The sequence below is a fragment of the Cyprinodon tularosa genome, unplaced genomic scaffold (genome assembly GCF_016077235.1).
Source record: "Cyprinodon tularosa strain WSP-4 unplaced genomic scaffold, ASM1607723v1 ctg157, whole genome shotgun sequence".
Classification (NCBI taxonomy): Eukaryota; Metazoa; Chordata; class Actinopteri; order Cyprinodontiformes; family Cyprinodontidae; genus Cyprinodon; species Cyprinodon tularosa.
Window position 1 is genome coordinate 753,841 of NW_024038405.1, and position 19,333 is coordinate 773,173.

The 19,333-nt window shown below is 38.5% G+C and overlaps 1 protein-coding gene across 1 annotated transcript in view; it reads left to right on the forward strand.

Annotated features, from left to right (window-relative positions):
- Nucleotides 1-3,327: 3,327 nt before the first annotated feature.
- itga9 (integrin, alpha 9) overlaps nucleotides 3,328-19,333 on the forward strand; it is a 72,731-nt gene continuing 56,725 nt past the window's right edge. Inside the window, exons 1-5 of the mRNA XM_038280148.1 lie at nucleotides 3,328-3,503; nucleotides 3,725-3,852; nucleotides 9,203-9,309; nucleotides 11,275-11,398; nucleotides 12,940-13,007. Of these exons, the coding sequence (XP_038136076.1) occupies nucleotides 3,328-3,503; nucleotides 3,725-3,852; nucleotides 9,203-9,309; nucleotides 11,275-11,398; nucleotides 12,940-13,007 (603 nt within the window). The remainder of the gene's footprint in view (nucleotides 3,504-3,724; nucleotides 3,853-9,202; nucleotides 9,310-11,274; nucleotides 11,399-12,939; nucleotides 13,008-19,333) is intronic.

Here is a 19,333-nt window from a genome sequence, read left to right on the forward strand (position 1 = left end):
AAATTATCAGTAAGTTAAAAAAAAAAGTGAATTTTTCAATTAAAAGACAAATTTAACAAAAAAATCTTTTTTTTATCTTATATTTATGAACTTTGATAAAACTTTCTCTGAGGACTTTTTTTATTATTAATGCTGTTGTATGATGCACTGTAACACAAATGTTTTTAGGCTAAATTTGTGCTGAATCACACCCACATATTGCACATAAACAGTGCAGTATAAGAAACGTGAATATAATAGAAATATGCTATAGGTTGAAAAGAGCATAATAAACCTTTTTTTAGCCTATTTATGTTGAGAGAGCAACACAAAGTATCTCATAATGAACGGGAAGAAGAATGATCCATCATTTGCTGATTTCCTTTCTCGTTATTCACTTACAATTTCTAAGAAATATGTGTGGCCTTTATTTGCCTTCAGGCCCCATTCACTAAGATGGATAATCACATTTTACTGCACGTCTTTGGGTGGGAGTCTTTACCAGCTGGCAGTAATGCTTAGAAAACAGCTCAAACTCAAGATTGTGTTGGGAAAAAAAATAACTTTTGAATTTTTTTCTTAATATCTTCCTAGATTTTAGATCTGGACCATTCTGAATACACTTTGATATGAAATATTTAATAAACTTTTGTCTTTCTGCTCATGAAATCGGTTCTGCTCAGACAGGGGCGTAGCTAGATGGGGTGGCCATTGGCACCCCTGTTTCCACCCCTACAACATGAATTGTTGTTGCCATATGTTGGTGGTGGTTCTCTGTTAAACCAGAGGGTGGAAGCATTGATACTCTCAGGTAGAATGTCCTAATTAATTTGACATTTTAATTGTTGGTGTATTAAAAATAATCTCAAAAGAAAAATACAGATTTTTTTAATTTTTTTCAAACCAATATACTAACATTAAAGATGACAATCAGAATCTATAATCTTTATGAACTAGTTTTCATTTATTGGGCATTTATATGTTTCTGTAAGCCATATATGATTCTTAATGTTAATTAGAGATAAATAAACACATTTAATCATGTATATATATGTAAATGCTAAACAGAAAAATTATTGATTAAAGATTTAGTACATATTTTTCTGGAAATGTGGGTAAAAGATGTCCAAGTCACTTCAGTAACTTTGCATGCTCAAGACCTTCCTTGCTCTTCCGCCATGACATGAAAGAATCTCCCAAATACACACTGGTGGTATTTCTTTCTTCTGACACCTTCCTCTTCTTTTCATAAAATGATAAGAGACCTTGCTTCTTGTAACTCCTAACCATCTTCAGAATGTAAAATGGAGCTGCAATGAATGTCTGTCACCAAAGCTAACAGAATACATAAATGCTCGTGTGCAGTAACAGGATGTTACACAAACTGGTGTGCAATGGATAAGGGGAACCCTCTGTAGCTCAGGGGTGGAGCTAGATGGGGGGCCAGGGGTGACCATGGCCACCCTTAGCCAATCTGTGGCTACCCCTACCATTTTTTCCCCCTCCAATACAGAGGGTGGCATCAGTAATACTCTCAAGTAGAATATTTAAAACATTTTAATTTTTCATATATTAACAATTACTTAACAAAAACACAGTGGTTAATTATGCACATCAATATACCAACAATGGAGATGATTAGTAGAGAATTCATGCTCTTTCAGAACTAGATTTTGTGATGTATGCGGTAAAGAGAAAATTATGCGTCTCTCCAAGTCATCTAACAGTCTTCAGTTAAATCATAGATACTGTAAATAACTATTTCAATAAAAACCTATTAAATTATGAATTTATGTAGATATTATGATTGTAAATATCGATTTAATGCAGAATGATATTGATAAAAGTAGGTAAGTAATGTCGATGGAAAAGATGTTCGCTTCAGAACGCAAATTTAAAAGAATTTTATCCACTATACCTTTTATCTAGAAGGATGTTTAAATAAATGCATCAATTTTTTTTAGCAAAGGCTGTAGGAAACTATAGTTTTTTTTTTATTTAGACATATGGACGTTTGTGTTCCTGTTGGAACAGTATATATTGAGCATGAGGTTCTGGTGCCTAGCCACCTTTGGCCACCCCTCAGTGTGCATTGGTTATTGCCTGGCCAAACTTATAATAAAATTTGGCTACACCTATGCTGTTGCTTAAAGTCAAAGGAAGATTGTCCTCCATACCTTTATATAAAACAGCAAGAGCTTTAGAAAAATGTAGTTTGTCTTCGGTGATTTATTTGGTAAAACGGTTGGTTGGTTTAGTGTGATTAGTGTAGAATTACCTTAACTGGGTTCTGGCATCTATGTTTTCAACTACCCCTCAGTTGCACATTTATTTTGTTTACTAAAGCTTTCTGACGAAACAGCCCACTCACACAAAAATCTGATTTATAATAGGATAAATATGCACACAAGTGGACCCTTAAGTTGTAAAAGGTGCTGGATACACATATTGCTCTGCTGATTTCTTCTTGTAAATAAAAAGACAAAGAAAAAGTATAATTTTCATCACACTTCAAAAAAACTTTCTATTTTGTGTCAGTATCACATAAAAGCCCAGTAACACATTAAAGTTTGTGGTAGTTACCTGATGAACTAAGAACATTCATTAGAAATAGAGAACTTTATGCATTCAGACAAAAGCAAAAAGTTTCACACTTTGGTGGCAAAAAAAAAAAAATAATAATAACACCAACAATATGTTTGGTTTTATCAGAGAATGTCAGGTTTTGAATCCAAGGCATCTTATGTAAAGTATTTAATGCTTTTTAAAGTTTATTTGCGGCCTGTAGAGGACAGCAGCGAGTTCCCAACTTCCTCTTTTGTTGTGCCTGAACCCCAATAAAGCTCATGGATGTAATGTGATGCTCAGCGCCTTTAAACCACTCGCCTCTTTTCTGTCTGTGTCTGTTATGACAGAAAAGAATGTCAACAAACAGAGCTTCCGGTCCGACCCTTCATAATAAAGTACCGCCTTCCGATCAGTGACTTTAAAATTAGTTCACAGAAAGTGGTGCTCTTATTTTTATGTGGAAAAATAACACCTCTTACTTCCACTCTACCTCTGATGGACTTGACTCTTGGCTGCATTTATTTGAGCCAAGCGAGTCTGCGAGCAACTTTCCCAGTCTGATCAGAATGGAGAGAAGCTGACGCACGTTGTTAACTTTCCTCCTGTAGCCTTTGCTTATGCCACCGCAGAACAGATGAGGCGCTAAACGGAGCAGGAGCAACTAAAAATCAATTTGCAAAACTTTTGACGGGTGACCGGCAGGGGATTTCTCCACATAACTTTACGTTTTATCAGGTTTTTGACACTCTTACCGCGTTATTACGCACGACGCGCAAAAGGATGGTTCCTCCGCAGCGGCACAGAGCGGGAGTGCAGCAAAGTTTTTATGTCTTTCTCTTTATTTCTCTGGCTCGCTCTTATAATATTGACTTAGAACATCCTTTGGTGTTCAAAGGACCAAGTTCTAGTTTTTTTGGCTACTCTGTCTTGGAACATTTTCATGAAAACACACGCTGGTGAGTCTCAGCTGGGAATATATCTCTTTTTTAATTATTATGCTTTTGATTTTTTAATTTGCACTCACAAGTGTATATTTGAATATGGCCCTCATAAAATAACAAATTAGTTTGCTTTGTCATACTTTTGTTTTATCCTCTCCAGGGCAAATGTTGGAGATGAACTAAGTTGTTTTGTTTTGTTTTTTCCCCCCAATGCTCTCCTCTCTTTATGTGTACAGGGTCATAGTGGGAGCACCCAAGGCAAATTCTTCCTACAGCAGCTCTGTGCGCTCTCCTGGAGCTGTGTTTAAATGTCGGGTTCACAGTAACCCTGAGCGGCGCTGTACGGAGATGGATCTGGGGAGAGGTCAGTCACCCCCACCACTGCTGCCTGCACGCATCTCCATATAGTGGCACATATTACATATTCACTATAGTCACATGATCCCAAATTCTAAATTCAATTTAAGTAAAAAAAATAAATAAAAAAAAATAGGCTTCAAGCCACATATTTCTCTCTCTTCTTCATCCATTGCAGTTTTTAAGCATCTGTTTTGTTTTATCAGACTTTACAGTCCTCAAGTGTTGTTTTTTTTTTTGCTCTAAAACAATGGGTCTTATGTGCGCAGACTTCATAAATATTTGGATTAATATGATTTATGTTTCTGCTAATATTTTCCAAGCTCATGAGCCAAAGCGTAGGACTTAGTACTCCCTTACTCTTAAAAGCCCCCCTCTGCCCCCCATCATGCTCTGTTGATATGGTCAAGGCACAGAGGGCGCAGATATGGCTTTAATATTAACTCTGCTCTCAGCTAGTGAGCAAATAAAATAAAAAACAAACAAAAGAACAGTCCCAGGGAGACACTTGGCAAAATGTGCCATAACTGAATTAGTGGCTCTCATGGAAATACAACAAACTATGTCTCTGCACTTATTGTTTCCAAAATCATTTGTTCTCAGTATTGGCAAATTACAAAAGGAATAAAACAGTCACATAAACTGGGTTACTAAGGGATTTTAAACTTCCTATAGTTTATTAGCCAAAAACTTCCAAGCATTTTTATTGAACATTATGTGATAAACTAAAAAAAGTTTTAATCTAATATTATTTACTTTAAAAAAAAAGTCTGCAAAGAGTGCATTTTTTTCTTCAGTCCCCCACTATAATATATTTTTTTATAGAGCAACCTCCCACTGCAGTTACATCTGCAGGTGTTTTGAGGTATTTTACTACCAGCTTTGCATTGAGGAAGCTGGAGATTTTTGCCATTGTGTCTTTGCAACATAGCTCCAGTTAATCAGATTAAATAAAGAGTGCCTACAGCAATTTTCACATCTTGCTGTAGATATTATTTTTCGTTTAAATCTGGACTTAAATGATCCAATTCGACCCATAGAAGCATTAGATTTAGTTAGTACTATTTTTTTTTGTTTTGTTTTTTTGTAATTGTCCTGCATGGTATCTCACCAGCTTAGTCTCATTTTGCTTTTGCTGCCTTAACAGATTTTCTTCTGTGACAGGGTTACAGTATGTCCAATCTTAGTTGTTGATGTGCATGTAGACCAAAAAACTCAATATTTTGGTCTGAGTAATGCACTTTCTAATCAAAAGCTGATTGAAATCAAATGATAAAAAAAAACGGTAAGGGAATGAATAAATGCATTCTAATACTTTACGTCTTCTGGAGCTTTATTGGCTTTCCATTTAAAGGAATAGTACACCCAAAACATGATTAGCCTTCATTTTCTACTCACCTCCATGCTGAACAACACTCTGGAGTACTTTTTTGATATCTCAAATGCATCTGGAGATCTGGGAGGCTTCTTGCTGTCTGCTGACATTCAAATAATGGAGGTCCATGGCGCCCGAGACAGAAAGGTCCATAAAAGTCCACAAAAACGTGTCAATATTCCTCCATACTGCTCGTCCAATGTAATCCAAGTGTCCTGAGTGGGTAGCATCCAGAATTTACTCGAAACGAAGTAATTTAGAATGTTTTTAGAGCATAAACAGTAGTGTATAGGATTTCCTAATAGCGCCCCCATGCGCGCTCACGATTCTACGGAAGCCGGCAGACCAAACCGGAAGGAAGTGCGCATTCAGCGTCTGGTCTGCCGATAATGCAAGCGTAGAAGAAGAAATGTGCTGTTTACCTGTGCAAAGAAAGAAACAACGAAAGAAAAATGTCTGAGGACTTCAGTGTTGAGGAAGAGCATGAGTTCTTTGCCGAGCTGAATGCGCTGGTTTGGTCTGCCGGCTTCCGTAGAATCGTGAGCGCGCATGGGGGCGCTATTAGGAAATCCTATACACTACTGTTTAGGCTCTAAAACGTTCTAAATGACTTCGTTTCGAGTAAATTCTGGATGCTACCCACTCAGGACACTTGGATTACATTGGACGAGCAGTATGGAGGAATATTGACAAGTTTTTGTGGACTTTTGTGGACCTTTCTGTCTCGGGCGCCATAGACCTCCATTATTTGAATGTCAGCAGACAGCAAGAAGCCTCCCAGATCTCCAGATGCATTTGAGATATCAAAAAAGTACTCCAGAGTGTTGTTCAGCATGGAGGTGAGTAGAAAATGAAGGCTAATCATGTTTTGGGTGTACTATTCCTTTAACAGGTTGATGATTAAAAAATATGTTTTACATCTGTTGTAATCTGAGGAGTCTGTATCTGTCTTCAGAAGAAGGTAGTGAGAACAGATTAAGCTCAGTTTGGTTCCTCAAAATAAAACTTCCTTCTTTGGCAGTATTTCCACGTAGATGTCTTTGCAGGAGAGTCATGGTGTGTTAATTATGCACTCTCTAATCTGCAGTGGGTACTGCAGGTGCCCTCTGTCTTCTTCAGTTCAATTTGAAAACTGCTTTTTACAGCAGAGGGTCAAATGTTTTGTAATTACAGATACACATGGCAGGATAGCGGGGTGGGGTTAAAGGGAGGTTGGGGAGGTTTACTTTAACTTCCTGAGGAAGAAAAGCGTCTGTTAGTCCTTCCTCTCTGAGTAAGATATCGTTGTGTTCCCAGAGAGACCAGTTGAAATGTATGACTAGTGAGTCTCCTTAACTCTGCCTAATATTTTATTGGTTTTGGAAATGTCAAAAAGCTGGATTTCAGATTTTTCTCTGAAGAGTTTTCCTGAATCCTCTCTCTGTTGGCAGTTATCATTGATAACATATGTATCCATCCTGTTACTGTTCAAGAAAAAGATGGAGGATGTTTGTGCTCCAGCAGTGACATTCTGGGGTTTTTCATTCAGGAACAATAAGATTTGGTTAAAAATGGTTGAAAATGGACCTAAAATAAACATTTAGGCTTTTCACAGCTCAACTAAGTTTCTCTGCACTCCTTTTTTTGTATATGAATTTGGCACCAAAGGTTAAAGGTAACTGTTTCACAGTGAACAAAACTGAGGTACTTATTTTAATATATACATCTCTGTATTTGATTCTGTATGCTCTGCATGCTAATTGAAGATTATGTTTTTATTCTTCGAGATAAGAAAAGTTCAGTATCAGGGCACAATCTTTTCTCATCACAAAACCTCAAAACTGACTCAGTCAAAACCCTTGTTATTAACATGGATACAATTATGACTTATACTGGATGTTTTTAGCCATTGTTAAGCTTTTAAATGAACAGATTATCTGTTTATAATTGCAAAATGGATGGAAATCTAAACATGTGAAATGCCTAGAGCATTTTAACCAACTTTATAATATCTTATTTATGGGAAAATTTACTTTAACTGGTAAAACGAATCCTGAGTACATTTTTTTTACTCCATTAAATGTTTTTTTCCCTTGCAAATACATTCATATCTCTTCACAGTTTCACATTTTGTCACATTATAACCACAGACTTCAAGGCAAGAACATTATTATGAAGTGATTTAAGATGAAAAAAATCTAAAATAAAATGTGGTATAAAGTTTTTTTTTCAGTCACATTGAGGCAGTTTTAACAGAACCAATTTTTACTAGAAAGCTGCAATTTTGTGAGAGTTGGGACTCAACCTGTTTAGCACATCTATAAAGTTTAAGATCAGTCCAAACTTTTTCGATGTTTTCAACTTGTCTAAATGAATTATCCATTTCTAAACAGAAGTCACCCTCCGGCGCTGCAACTAATGTTTATTTTTCTTATTGATTAATCTTTTAAGTTAAGATAATTTTTTCGATTAATAATTTCATAGCATGATGTGATTATATATTGAATATATATTTATAGAATTTGTATCAGGGGAAGGTGTCAGAGTCTTGGTCTGTTTGTTCCTGTTTTTCTTGGTTTTCCATTTGTTGTCCTCTGCTGCCCTCTTGTGTCCTCCCTTGCTCTGTTTTTCTGTTCTGCCTTCACCTGTTTTCAATCCCCTCGTTAGCTCTCTCTTTGTCTCTGTCCCCTTTAAAAGCCCTCCCTCTTCAGTTCCTGTTTGCTGGATCCTCATCTAACTTCTGTCTGTGTACCTCGTCTCTCCCTGGCTCCTAGTTTTGGTTTACCCCTGATGTCTCCTTGGTTCAGGTGCGTTTGTTGTTTTTCTGTTGGACTCTGATCCCTGCCCCTGGATCTGTGAACCTGAATAAATTGACTTTAATTCACCTCTGCCTACTGGTCTCTGCATTTGGGTCCTCCTAACAAACACCGCCTCATGACAGAAGGTACCAGTATTCTGGATCAAGCTTATTTACTGAAAAACTATGCTTTTTTAAGCATTAATACAATGGTGTATACATGTTTTAGATGCTTTATTCCAATAATAATCAGAATGATTGTTTTTGGTCTTAAATTCCTCATAGTTTTGCGCCGATCCATTCATACAAGTTGGTTGCATTGCAGCGGGAAACACATACAGTAACACATGCAAGACCAGGGTTGAACATCTTTGCTAGTCATGGCTTGTGGTAAACTACAAACTAGACTTGATCCCACAATGACTTTCCTCTTGTCGCCTGTCTAGAGGACAATTTAGTTTGTTAGAAATAGTTGCACTGTCAACAGATTCCTCTGCCTGAGCTGATATTATTTGCTGCTCCTCTAAGGTTAACATTAGCCTTTTAAAGGTATTGTGAAGGATTTTTTAAAAGCCCTTTCCCCTTTTAAAAACAAATGTGCGTGCACGCAGTTTAAAATGTGCTGCTCTTATAGCTCATACGAGCTTACTGCATCCACATACAGCGGAGACAGCGGAGTATTTTTTTTTTTTAGACTTTAGAAACTCAGAAGCTGATCAAATATCGGGTTAAATATCGGTTTGGTGGCCGATGTCCGATATTCAGTTTTAAGGCTGATACAGGCAGATACCGATAGGGGGCCGATTATATTGTGCATCCCTATCTGAAACACTTTTTCTCCTCGATGTTTTTGGATCATTTTTGCTGGTCTGCTACATAAATTCCCAATAAAATTTTTTACTTTTTATGGCTGTGAAGTGATAAAACATAGAAGGAGTATTAGTAATTTTTGATAGTTGCTGTATTAGCAATGACACAATCAGTAAATCAACTATCGCTGTGCTACAATGAAATTGACATGATTTGTTTTTGTTTTTCCAATAAAATTATTTGTGCAGTTTTATTAATGTGTTTATTTTTTTCAAACTTTGCACACCGTCTTAAACTGAGCTGTGTAAAATCCATCCCAGACTCAGAAGAAACTAGTTGTTTTCTCCCTCCATCCTGATGACTCAGAGTCTGCAAACTGCTTTCTGTATCTTTCAGGAAACAAACTCAGAGAGTCGTGTGGAAAGACGTGCCAAGGAGACAGAGATGACGAGTGGATGGGGGTCAGCTTGGCCCGCCAGAACCGAGCCAACGGCAAAATACTGGTGGGCCAAAGTTTCTTCTTCTGCAGTTTATTTAATATGAACCATGTCTACTCGTAAAGCACAAACCAGATTATGCCCACATCATTGTTACAAATGTTTTACCCTGAACCACACTGTTAAACCACAGCTGGCCTCAGCTTTACTCCCTCGCTCTGGTTAAAAACGCCTCTTTCCATCCTCACAAACTCCTCCTGGCACAGTTACTAAGAATGAAGGATGTAAAAAAAGTATTCTCAAAGCTTTTCCATGAATGTGAAGCTAGAATGAATGTTTTAACTATTGTTTTATGCTGGAGAAGTTTGTTAAAAGTATATTTTACCATTTAAAGGGCGTCACAGTGGTGTAAATCCCTCACATGCTCGGTTAAGAGTTAGCACATAGATCGACAGTGGCCAGAGTTTGTTTAGGCTTCAGCCCCCACAGTGGTGGTCTGATGTAAGGGGCAGCCTTCCATGAAATATGAACTTCTATCTCCTGCTGAGGGCAGTGAGCAAACTCGGGGAGGGGGGTCTTTACAGAACTGTTTCTTGGTGGCTACTACAGCTTTAAAGGCAGTATTGACAGGTGACTGTTTATCAAAAAAAAAGCTTGGCAGCAGATTTTTAAGAAATCACAGAAAATGTATTTTTTAAAAAGATCTGTTGAGTCTATATTTTTGTGTTTGGTCCAGTTTGTAGTGGAATTCTCTGGCTTCTAACCAGTGCCCCCAGCCTCACCCGCCTGTCTGTGAAAAACTCTGTAGGTCTTAAAGTTTTAAGAACATGGGAGTTGAGTTGTGTAACAAAAAAAACAACCAAAAAAAGTTTTAAGCTGCACTCTCTGGCAGTTTTGACAGTGCTGCAATGAAACAGGAGGAGGCTGCTCTGCAAAAGGCCACGTGTTGCCCGGCCTCTACTAAGCATGCACGTTTTTCTTTCTTTTTTTTTGTTTAACTCATCTGTGCGGACTCAGCAGAGGAATAACGGCTGCTTGGCAGATGTGTACAGTGGTGATTTCATCTGTGCCTCCAGTGAAAGCTTTTTCTGTGACGACAGAGCTCTTTAAAACAGAACATGAACGTCAGCATGGTGCTGCCCTCTCGCTCCAAATACGCCTCTGTAGCAGAAGTGAGCAGTTTTCTCTGGTTTCACAAAGGAAAGAAAGAGATGCTGCATTGTTTCCGTCAATCAATTTCTCTTTGAAATAAAATATTGTCTCACCATTTTAAGTCATGATCCCAGAGAGTCATTTAATGCTGTGTTTATGTCCGTCGGCTGCAGGGGTCTCAAATTGCATTTGGAATAATTGTGTGTGTGTTTCTGTGGGGAAGCAAGGGGGAATTTTTTTTACTTGTTGAGGGGTGGGTGGTTGGGTTTAAGTGCAGGCATTCAGGACTGTCCCCAGAGCCACAGGAGCCTCACCACAGATCCCCAGGGTTACTAAATTATTACCACAGTCGCACATGTATGTAGCCTGTTTTTTAGGCCAAAATATAGACCTTATTATCCTGATAGGTTATAGATCTGCGGGTTGTATGATAGAAAACAGAAGAAAAACCCTGTAAAAATATTGTTTTTAAATTGCTTAATATCATCCTACAAAGAAAACTATCTTTAGAAGTTGCTCTTTTGCCCTTTGATCTGTTTTTTTTTTCTTCCTGCCTTTCGTGTTTGACGTTACGTTTTATCCAGTTTGCTGTTTTGCAATAAAAGCACACATGTTGATGAGAAATTACAGCTTGGCAAACACAGAGCTCAGGCTGCAAGAGAGATATTCACACCACAGACCATGGCTGTTATTGCATGGTCGGGGGGTTATGGACAAGCTTTTATGCCCCCCCTTCTTTCTGACGATAATAGGGAGCCACAGAGACGTGCTGACTCCGGCTCGGCAAGGAGGGAGCTGCTGAGGCGAACGGATCAGTGGAAAGATGCCTGAAGTACTCATGTTGTTACTGAATGAGGTTATTTCTGCTTCCTGTTGCAGGCTTGCGCTCACCGCTGGAAGAACGTCTTCTATGACAACGAACTCATCCTTCCACACGGGTACTGCTCCGTCATTCCTTCGACACTCCAAGAAGGGACGATACCGCTTATCCCTTGTTATGAAGGTATAACAGAAAAACAAGCGTTGCTCATTTTAAGACCAAAAATTTGTGCTTCAGAGTTTTTACACATGAAAATCAAAAAAATGTTGGTGCTATTTGGTATATTCATTTTTTTTATATTTATTTCTCATTATTACCTTCAGCTCCATGGCTTTGAACCTCATCTTTCTTTTCCCAATACTTTTAAACTGACTGTAAAACACACAATCAGTTCATTTTGAGGGTAGAAACCAAATCAGTTTGCTTATCTTAACCTTTGTGCAACAATCTTTGTTGATCACCTGCAAAACACCAACATATTGTACATACTAAATGATGTCTATGTTATTACCTCTTGTTTGGAACCTTTGATGATTAGACACCTTGTCTTTGGAGTGATAGCACCATGATATTTCATTATGGGATGACACACTCAAAAATAAACCTTCAGATACAGCTTTGTAATCTTGTATCAGTTGCACAACAACGTTGTGGGCATAAAGTATGGGTATAAAAGTAGAAATCACACTTCAAATATTTAGATAGGAAAAAATTGGAACACCATATTTACCTTTCCTCATGATGCTCTACGTTTTGTTGGCCTTTTCCTTGGTATATTTGTTTTCTAATTGTGACATAATGTCTACATTAACAAGGCTCAGAATCTATGACACATCTTTCAGTGTAAAAATAGAACCTAATGACATTTTGACTTTTGGTTAAGATTAGACCCACATGTTGATTGTATGCGGCTGCAGGCCAGTCTTTATTTTTTTATTTTTTTTTATCTCTATCATCTTGTGAGCTTACACATTTTTTCCTGGGATATGCTAACGGGGTTCAAATCATAAGTTGACTTTGCCCAGCATTTCATCATGGAGCGTTATCTCAACAGTCAGCGTCATCATCAGGGAGGCTTAGCTCTCCCTCTGGTCTGGAATTGGTGTTCTGGCAGGAGCAGCTGCAGAGCAGCTAGAATGTAGCTCAATCCATCTCTCTTCAGTCCAAAGAGACTTATATTTTTTGAAAACACTGCTCTGCTAAGGGGCAGGACAAGAAATGGTTTCGGCTTGGTTTCCCAGAAATTAGGTGAACAATAATAATAAAAAAAAGCTTTTGGTTATAATAAATCAAATCTTTTTTCCACCTGATTGTTTTCTGTGGTAAAAAATGTTCACCCTTTAATAACTTGAATTAACTTAAGCCAAAATACTGTTTGTATAATTTAACATGTGATTTATTAAGATGTATATCAAATTTCTCTTTGCACCATTACGATGCTCTCAGTTCAGGATTAGTTTCCTTTTTCATCTCTCTGCCAGTAGTTTGACCTGCTGTACTATATTTACTGTGAATTTTCCATTAAAATCCAAACTCAATATTTTTGTAACCTGTGAGCAACTTAAAACTGAAGCTCCACCCCTCCCTTCAGTCTGCATTCTGCCGCTGGATTTCTCAAATTGTACTGTGACTTTGACTTCCTCCATAAGGAAGGCAGGAGCAAAGACACCAGTAAATGCTGGTTGGAGCAGCTAAATCATTTGTGGTTTGTTTTTTTCTTGCAGACCATAAGCACAGGTATGGGGAAGAGCACGGCTCGTGCCAAGCTGGGATTGCGGGGGCTTTCACAGAGGTCAGTAGCAGTGCTTTCTAATCTTGATATCACATTTAATCCCTTGCTCATCTAATAGAAAGATGTTATCGTCAGGATGCCTGTCAAACATCATCAGTCAGTTCTATGATAATTTAAGAGTTTAAAGTGGATTTGCTGCCTTCACTGAAATCACCACATAGAGATGAAACCTCAGAATGTTGTTTCATATTTAGGGCTGCAACTAACAATTATTTTGCAAATCGATTATTCTTATACATTGTTTTTCTTCGATTAATAATCGGATAGCCAAAAATTCCTTAAAGAAGACTTTTTATTAAATTAAACCTGGTGAACCTCAAACTTTCCTACTTTAGAAGTTCTTGTTAGAGCATATTGACAGATTATTATTCTTTTTTTAATCTTAACTGCAAAATCTTTAGATTTTTTTTACAATCTTGGTATAATTACTGCTCTAAGTGGGTTGCTCTGTCAGCTGAAGGCATGTTTTTTCAGTCTCTATATTACATTTAACGATTAATCAATTACTAAATGAGTTGATGATTAGTTCAATAATCGATTAATAACGATTAATCCGATTAATTATTTCAGCCTTAGTCATATTAAATGTTTACTTCATTTTAGATATTGCAAATGATAACTGAAAAATAAGTGAAATAAGCCAGATGTTGTTGTTTTAGTAGCCAGACTGTGGTCTTCTTTATAAATGTTCAAAACTTGTGTTATGTAGGCAAAGACACTTAAACGCAAACTAATATTACACACAAACATCATTGGCCCTTTTCATTGACTAGATTTGCAATTGCTGCACTTTAGCTTAACTTTACATGCTACATTTCTATGCACATAATTTTCTCTTAGGGATGTTTAATATTTTCTACAAGTGTTTTTAAATTTATCTGTGCATTATCTATGCCATCTAAGCCAGGTCTCTGCAAACCATCATTATGGTTCATAATGAGAATAAGTATTCTTGACCACACAGGATGTTGAGTAATGTGAAATACAGTCAACGATTTTCATAATGCAAAATACCAACAATGCAATAAACTATTAAATATTTGTTTTAATATATTTAATATGGTTTGCATATATTTTTACTAGAGCTGCTAGTGCTTTGTCAGTTGATGAATACTCCTAAAATTTCAGATGCCAGTAAGGTAATGCAGATATTGCTAAAACAATGGTATTCTGGATAAGAGCAGCTCAATCAAGCTTCCGTCGTTGAAAGTTGAAGTTCAGATTTAGTTAAAACGTTGAAGAATTCATAGAGCTGCTGCTCCTACACTCAGAGAGAGCAACATTCAGTCATCTGGAGAGGATACCTTCTCTTTGGAGGATATTTAGGCACATATTACTGGGAGCAACCCATACAATAACATTTCATCCATTAGGCCTGAGAAAATGTTGGCATTTCCCAAAACCAGCTTGAAAATGTTGCAATATAAACTGGATTTTTTTTATATAGCTATTAAAATCTTAATAATTAAGAAATTATGCTTGTGTTTATGTAACTTCACATAAGTAAGTTAAGAACCCAACAAAAATAAACACTGATCCTAAAGAACAACTCCATCAGTTAGGTTAAATTATATTTAATAAAAACAAATATTTTTCTAAAATAGCATGTCCATAGGATGTATAGAATGGTTCAAAATAGAAATATTAATTTTACTGAAAAAATATGGTATATAAATAATTATTTTTCTAAATTCTGATGGGTCAAAATTGTGTACTGTATACGTTTTTACTGCTGGTTTTGATGCCGAAGATTATACGAAAATATTCTCCATCAGATTCAAGTGGTGTGAGGCACATCTCAGGCATTGTCAGATCCTAGTAGATCTGTGATAGAGCTGAGAAATGGCCGCTTCTTGGCATTATATTTCTCAGATTCAAGCACAAAAACGAAAAAAGGAAAATAGGTGAATATCTGTCACCAATTTAACAAAGTATAGAGTTTCTGAATCTACCCAGAAGTTGCTGCTTTTTTATCGCCTTTAGAAAACCTCATGGAACCACCAGTTGAATAAAACTAGTAGAAAAAGCTGTTAGAGGGTAGAGCGGGTGCCACATTTAAACATGCGCAGCTGGTAAGACGAGAGCCATCTTTCAGCCAGCGGACTGGCAGTGCACAGTAAAATGTACTGTTGGTGGAGTTCTGCTTTACTCTCCAACCCCTCAACTGGAGAAAATGGATCACTTTGGCACCCTTTCTAACAAACTAAGACTTGTAGTGCTTCAAAACTTCAATAACATAAAAAAAAAACATTTTGGTTTTGAAAAAAAGTAGCTTTTTTGAAACAAAAAAAACTTGGAATACTTTAAATATTCTGATCTTTTTCATGAGCACCATGGTCAAACCTTCAAAGTATCTTTAATGCTGTGCGCTTTGTTGACTTTGACTGTGGTATTCCAAGGATAGTTAGCAGAGACGTCCTGCATGGTGAACAGAACAAGATCTTTTTCACATTTGTTTAAGAAGTCAAATGATGTGGAAAATCTGAATTCTCCATTTGGATTTGCGCAATGTTTATATCACAGCCACAGGGGCTGTGCTGATTAACTGCTGATAAGTATTAGCTTATGTTTCCATGTACAGAGACACTAGGAAAGGCTTTGGCTGATACATGTGACCTGTGGTGTGGTTCCGCGAGATAAATGGTTAAAAAAGCAAGACTATCCTCTGAAGCTTGCATGACATCATCCTTGGAGGGAGAGTACCTTTTTTGTATACATCCAGTGTCAAAAGCTTGATCTCTGTTAAATCAGTGAAATACAACCACAGAGAAATGAAAAAAGCCTTTGATTCTATTGTATGCCGTTAGGAATGTGAAAAAAAAAATGGACAAACAAAATTAAGTTAAAAGCTTGTATATATGAGTCGTTCAACCCGGTTTTTTTGTACAAGAACACAGAAATACTTTCCTGATGTTAGTCATGCGTGACATGCTCTGTAAACTGTTTTCTTTTTTTTTTTTTTTTTTTTTTTTTTTTTTTTTTCCTTTCCTTTTTTTTTTTTTTTTTTACAGTGTCCTGTCTGGCAAGGTGGCAATAAGAATAATTGTCTTGATGCCAAAAGGAGCCCAACAGATTTTACTTTCACAAGTGTAGCGGTATCGCAATTGCCATACCGCTCCACTTGTTTCATGTATATAAATTGCTTTATTATAATTATGCAGGGAGTTTTACAGTTCATATGGACACTGCAATGTAAGTAGAGCAGAAAAACAGAAGAAGAAGAAGGAAAAAGAAAAAGAAAAAAACAGGACAAAAGATGAAAGAAAGAGGAGATAGGAAGGAGACAATGACAAAACATTTTCAGTCTGCTTCAGCACCTGTAATGAGATGGAGGAAAAAAAAAAAAAAAAAAAAAAAAGGAACAGCACAACCAAAAAACATGGTACGAGATATACAATAAAGCAAACACCTTGAAACTATCACTAAAGTAATATTATTAAGTCTGACATGTACTCTGTGTTACCTGAAGATATGAATGTGGGGTTTCTGTTTGGAAGTGAATCTCTAAGTACCTGAAGCCTAGCACCTGTAGTTGTTTGTGAGGGTGAACTTGTGCATGTAAAGTTTTAACCATAGAAAAAAATGCTCAATAGTGGTTGTGGAGAGCCGGAGAGGCACACCCCCCAGAGCACTGAGTCCAGCGCCGGGAGACCCAAAGCCCCAGGCGCCCAAGGGGACCCCAGAAGCGAAGGCACCAAGGCGGGGCCAGCCCCGGAAATCAGACCCCACCAAGGCAGGAGGAGAGACAGCCACGAGGAAGCCCCCCAGCCACCGCCATGCCGGCGCCCCGGGGTGCCGCGGGGACGAGTCCGCGGGCCCCGCCGGCAGCCGGCCACCCCGAAGTAGGGCCGGGCGCCGAACACCAGCCCCCCCACGGCGCCGACCGAAACGCCCCAGCCCCACAGAGCACCGAAACACGCCCCGCCCCCCCGCACCAAGCCCCGGCGACCGGCCGCAACACCCACCGCGACCGCACCACCAAGGAAAACACTAAGGCGGCCCCGCCCCCGGCCGGGGCCCATGCGCATCCGCCGCGAACCGGCCACGAGCGCCGCGGGACCCCCCCCAAAACGCCCCCCCGGCCAAAAGCGCAGCCCCACCCCACCAAGACCGATGCCAACAGCGCGCAACGAAACACACCGCGCACAGAATCAGCCCGAGAGCAGAAAAGCCGCCCGGCGCAAAACCGCAAGAGGAGCAGACCGCAGCCGGCGCAACCACCCCCCCCAGCAGCCCGAGGGGCAGCACAAAGCCAGAGCGGAGCGAACCGCGCCGCCCCCCCACCGGACGATGCCAAAGCAGCCCAGCCACGTCCGCCACCCCCCCCCGCAGCCCGCACCAGGCCCCGACACGCGGCCAGAGCAGCTCCGCCGCCCCGGCCCCCCACCACGCGCCGGTCATAGCCACCCCAGGCCCCCACCCGCCCCGCAGCCCCATCCGCCGCGATCAGTGGGAACAGAGCAGCCCCGCCATGCCTCCAGGAGGGAAAACCCACCCGAATACCCAGCCAGCGCAGCCAGCCCGCCCAGACCGGCCCCCCAACACTACCCCCGCCGGAGCCGCCCGGACCCCCACACACCAGCGGCGCGCCGCCAGCAGGACCCCCACCCAGCAGGCCCGCCTGCCCCCCGAGAAAACAGACATGCCAAACCCCCCAAAGAAAAAAAGAGAAAAAAAAAAAAAAAAAAAAAAGGGGCCCCCACAATGCGACAGCGGACACCAGACACCGACCCGCCCGCAACCGCTCCCCCCCACAGAGGAAGAGAAAAAAAAAAAAAAAAAAAAATAACAAATAAATAGGTAAATAAATAAATTAATTAATAATTACAACTAAAACTGTTTTCTATGTCTCAGGTTACATTGACCCTCAGTTTAGACCCACAGTGATGTACTCTGGACTAAGTTAGCCAAATGTGTCCCCAGTAGAAATGGCCTGGTGGGAGCTGAAAAGACAAATAAGATTGTTAAAGAAAATCTATTTTAAGTATCTTGATCTGTGGAATTCATAATTGGGACATCCCCCCTGATAATCGAATGAAAATAAAAATATTAATAACAAATATTTGATTTAAAAGAAGTCTATAACATCTATAAAGCCAGGAGACAGTCACTGTATACACTTTGGACCACTTATGACAGCCAGCGTGTCTTTCTAGCACATTTGGACACTTTGATACTTCATTAAATTCATAAATTGTATTGAGAAACACAATGATATAAATAGGGCTGAAACAATGAATTGGAGTATTCATGTTTAATCAATTATTGAATTAATCATCAACTAATTTAGCAATCAATTAATCGCTAACTGGAGTATGGAGACTAAAACATGCCATTAGCTGCAGATGAACACTTTTAGAGCAGTAATTATACCAACATTGCAAAATAAAATAAAATAAAATTTATATATATATATATATATATATATATATATATATATATATATATATATATATATATATATATATATATATAAATTATAAATTATATGTATTTAAGATGAAAAAACTTTTTCGTCTGCCAATATGCTCTACCCAAAACTAAAATGAAAAAGTAAAATTTTCACATGGTTTAATTTTGTATAAATGTTTTTTTATATACATATACTTTGAGGAACTATTCTCTCTCCAAATATGAATTGATTAATCAAAAAAAAAGTCTACAGATAAATCGACTAGCAAGATGATCGTTATTTGCAGCCCTGCATATAAATATAATTATAATAATAATAATAATATATGTTTTATATTTAGATGTTATGTAAAATGTAATCTCCAGTTCATGATAGCATGCTTCTGACATAGAAATTAAATATTTTGGTTTAGATTTGATGGAAAAAGATTTTAAGAAAAAGAGAAATAATTTAATAGCACAAATGAGTTTAAAGGTCCATACAGCAGGTTACAGTTTCTGATAAGGAATAAAAAAAGAACAGATTGAAAATGTTTCCTAGTTCTCACATTAGGTGCACCTGGTCAGACCTTTGTATTCATAATATTGAAGGAGATTTGCTCTTTTTAAATATCAGACTTTTATTGTGGCGTGCTCCACTGTTGAGGTGAAAGTCAACACTATGTGCTTTATGAGCTCATGCAATCTGCCTGAGGTCTTCAAAAAGAATAACCTAGTAAATAGCCCGACCCACCAGAGGTCAAAATTATTTTTGCCTGCGAGTGGTAGCCTATCAATGCTGATCAATGCCTCAGGCCCTAGAACTGGCCAATCACAACAAAGAGATGTGTTTTGAGTTTTTGAATGCAAAGCGGGCGGGGTTTTGAGGGCGTGAAGACAAAGCTGCGCGATGCTGGAGAAAGCACAACAAGGAA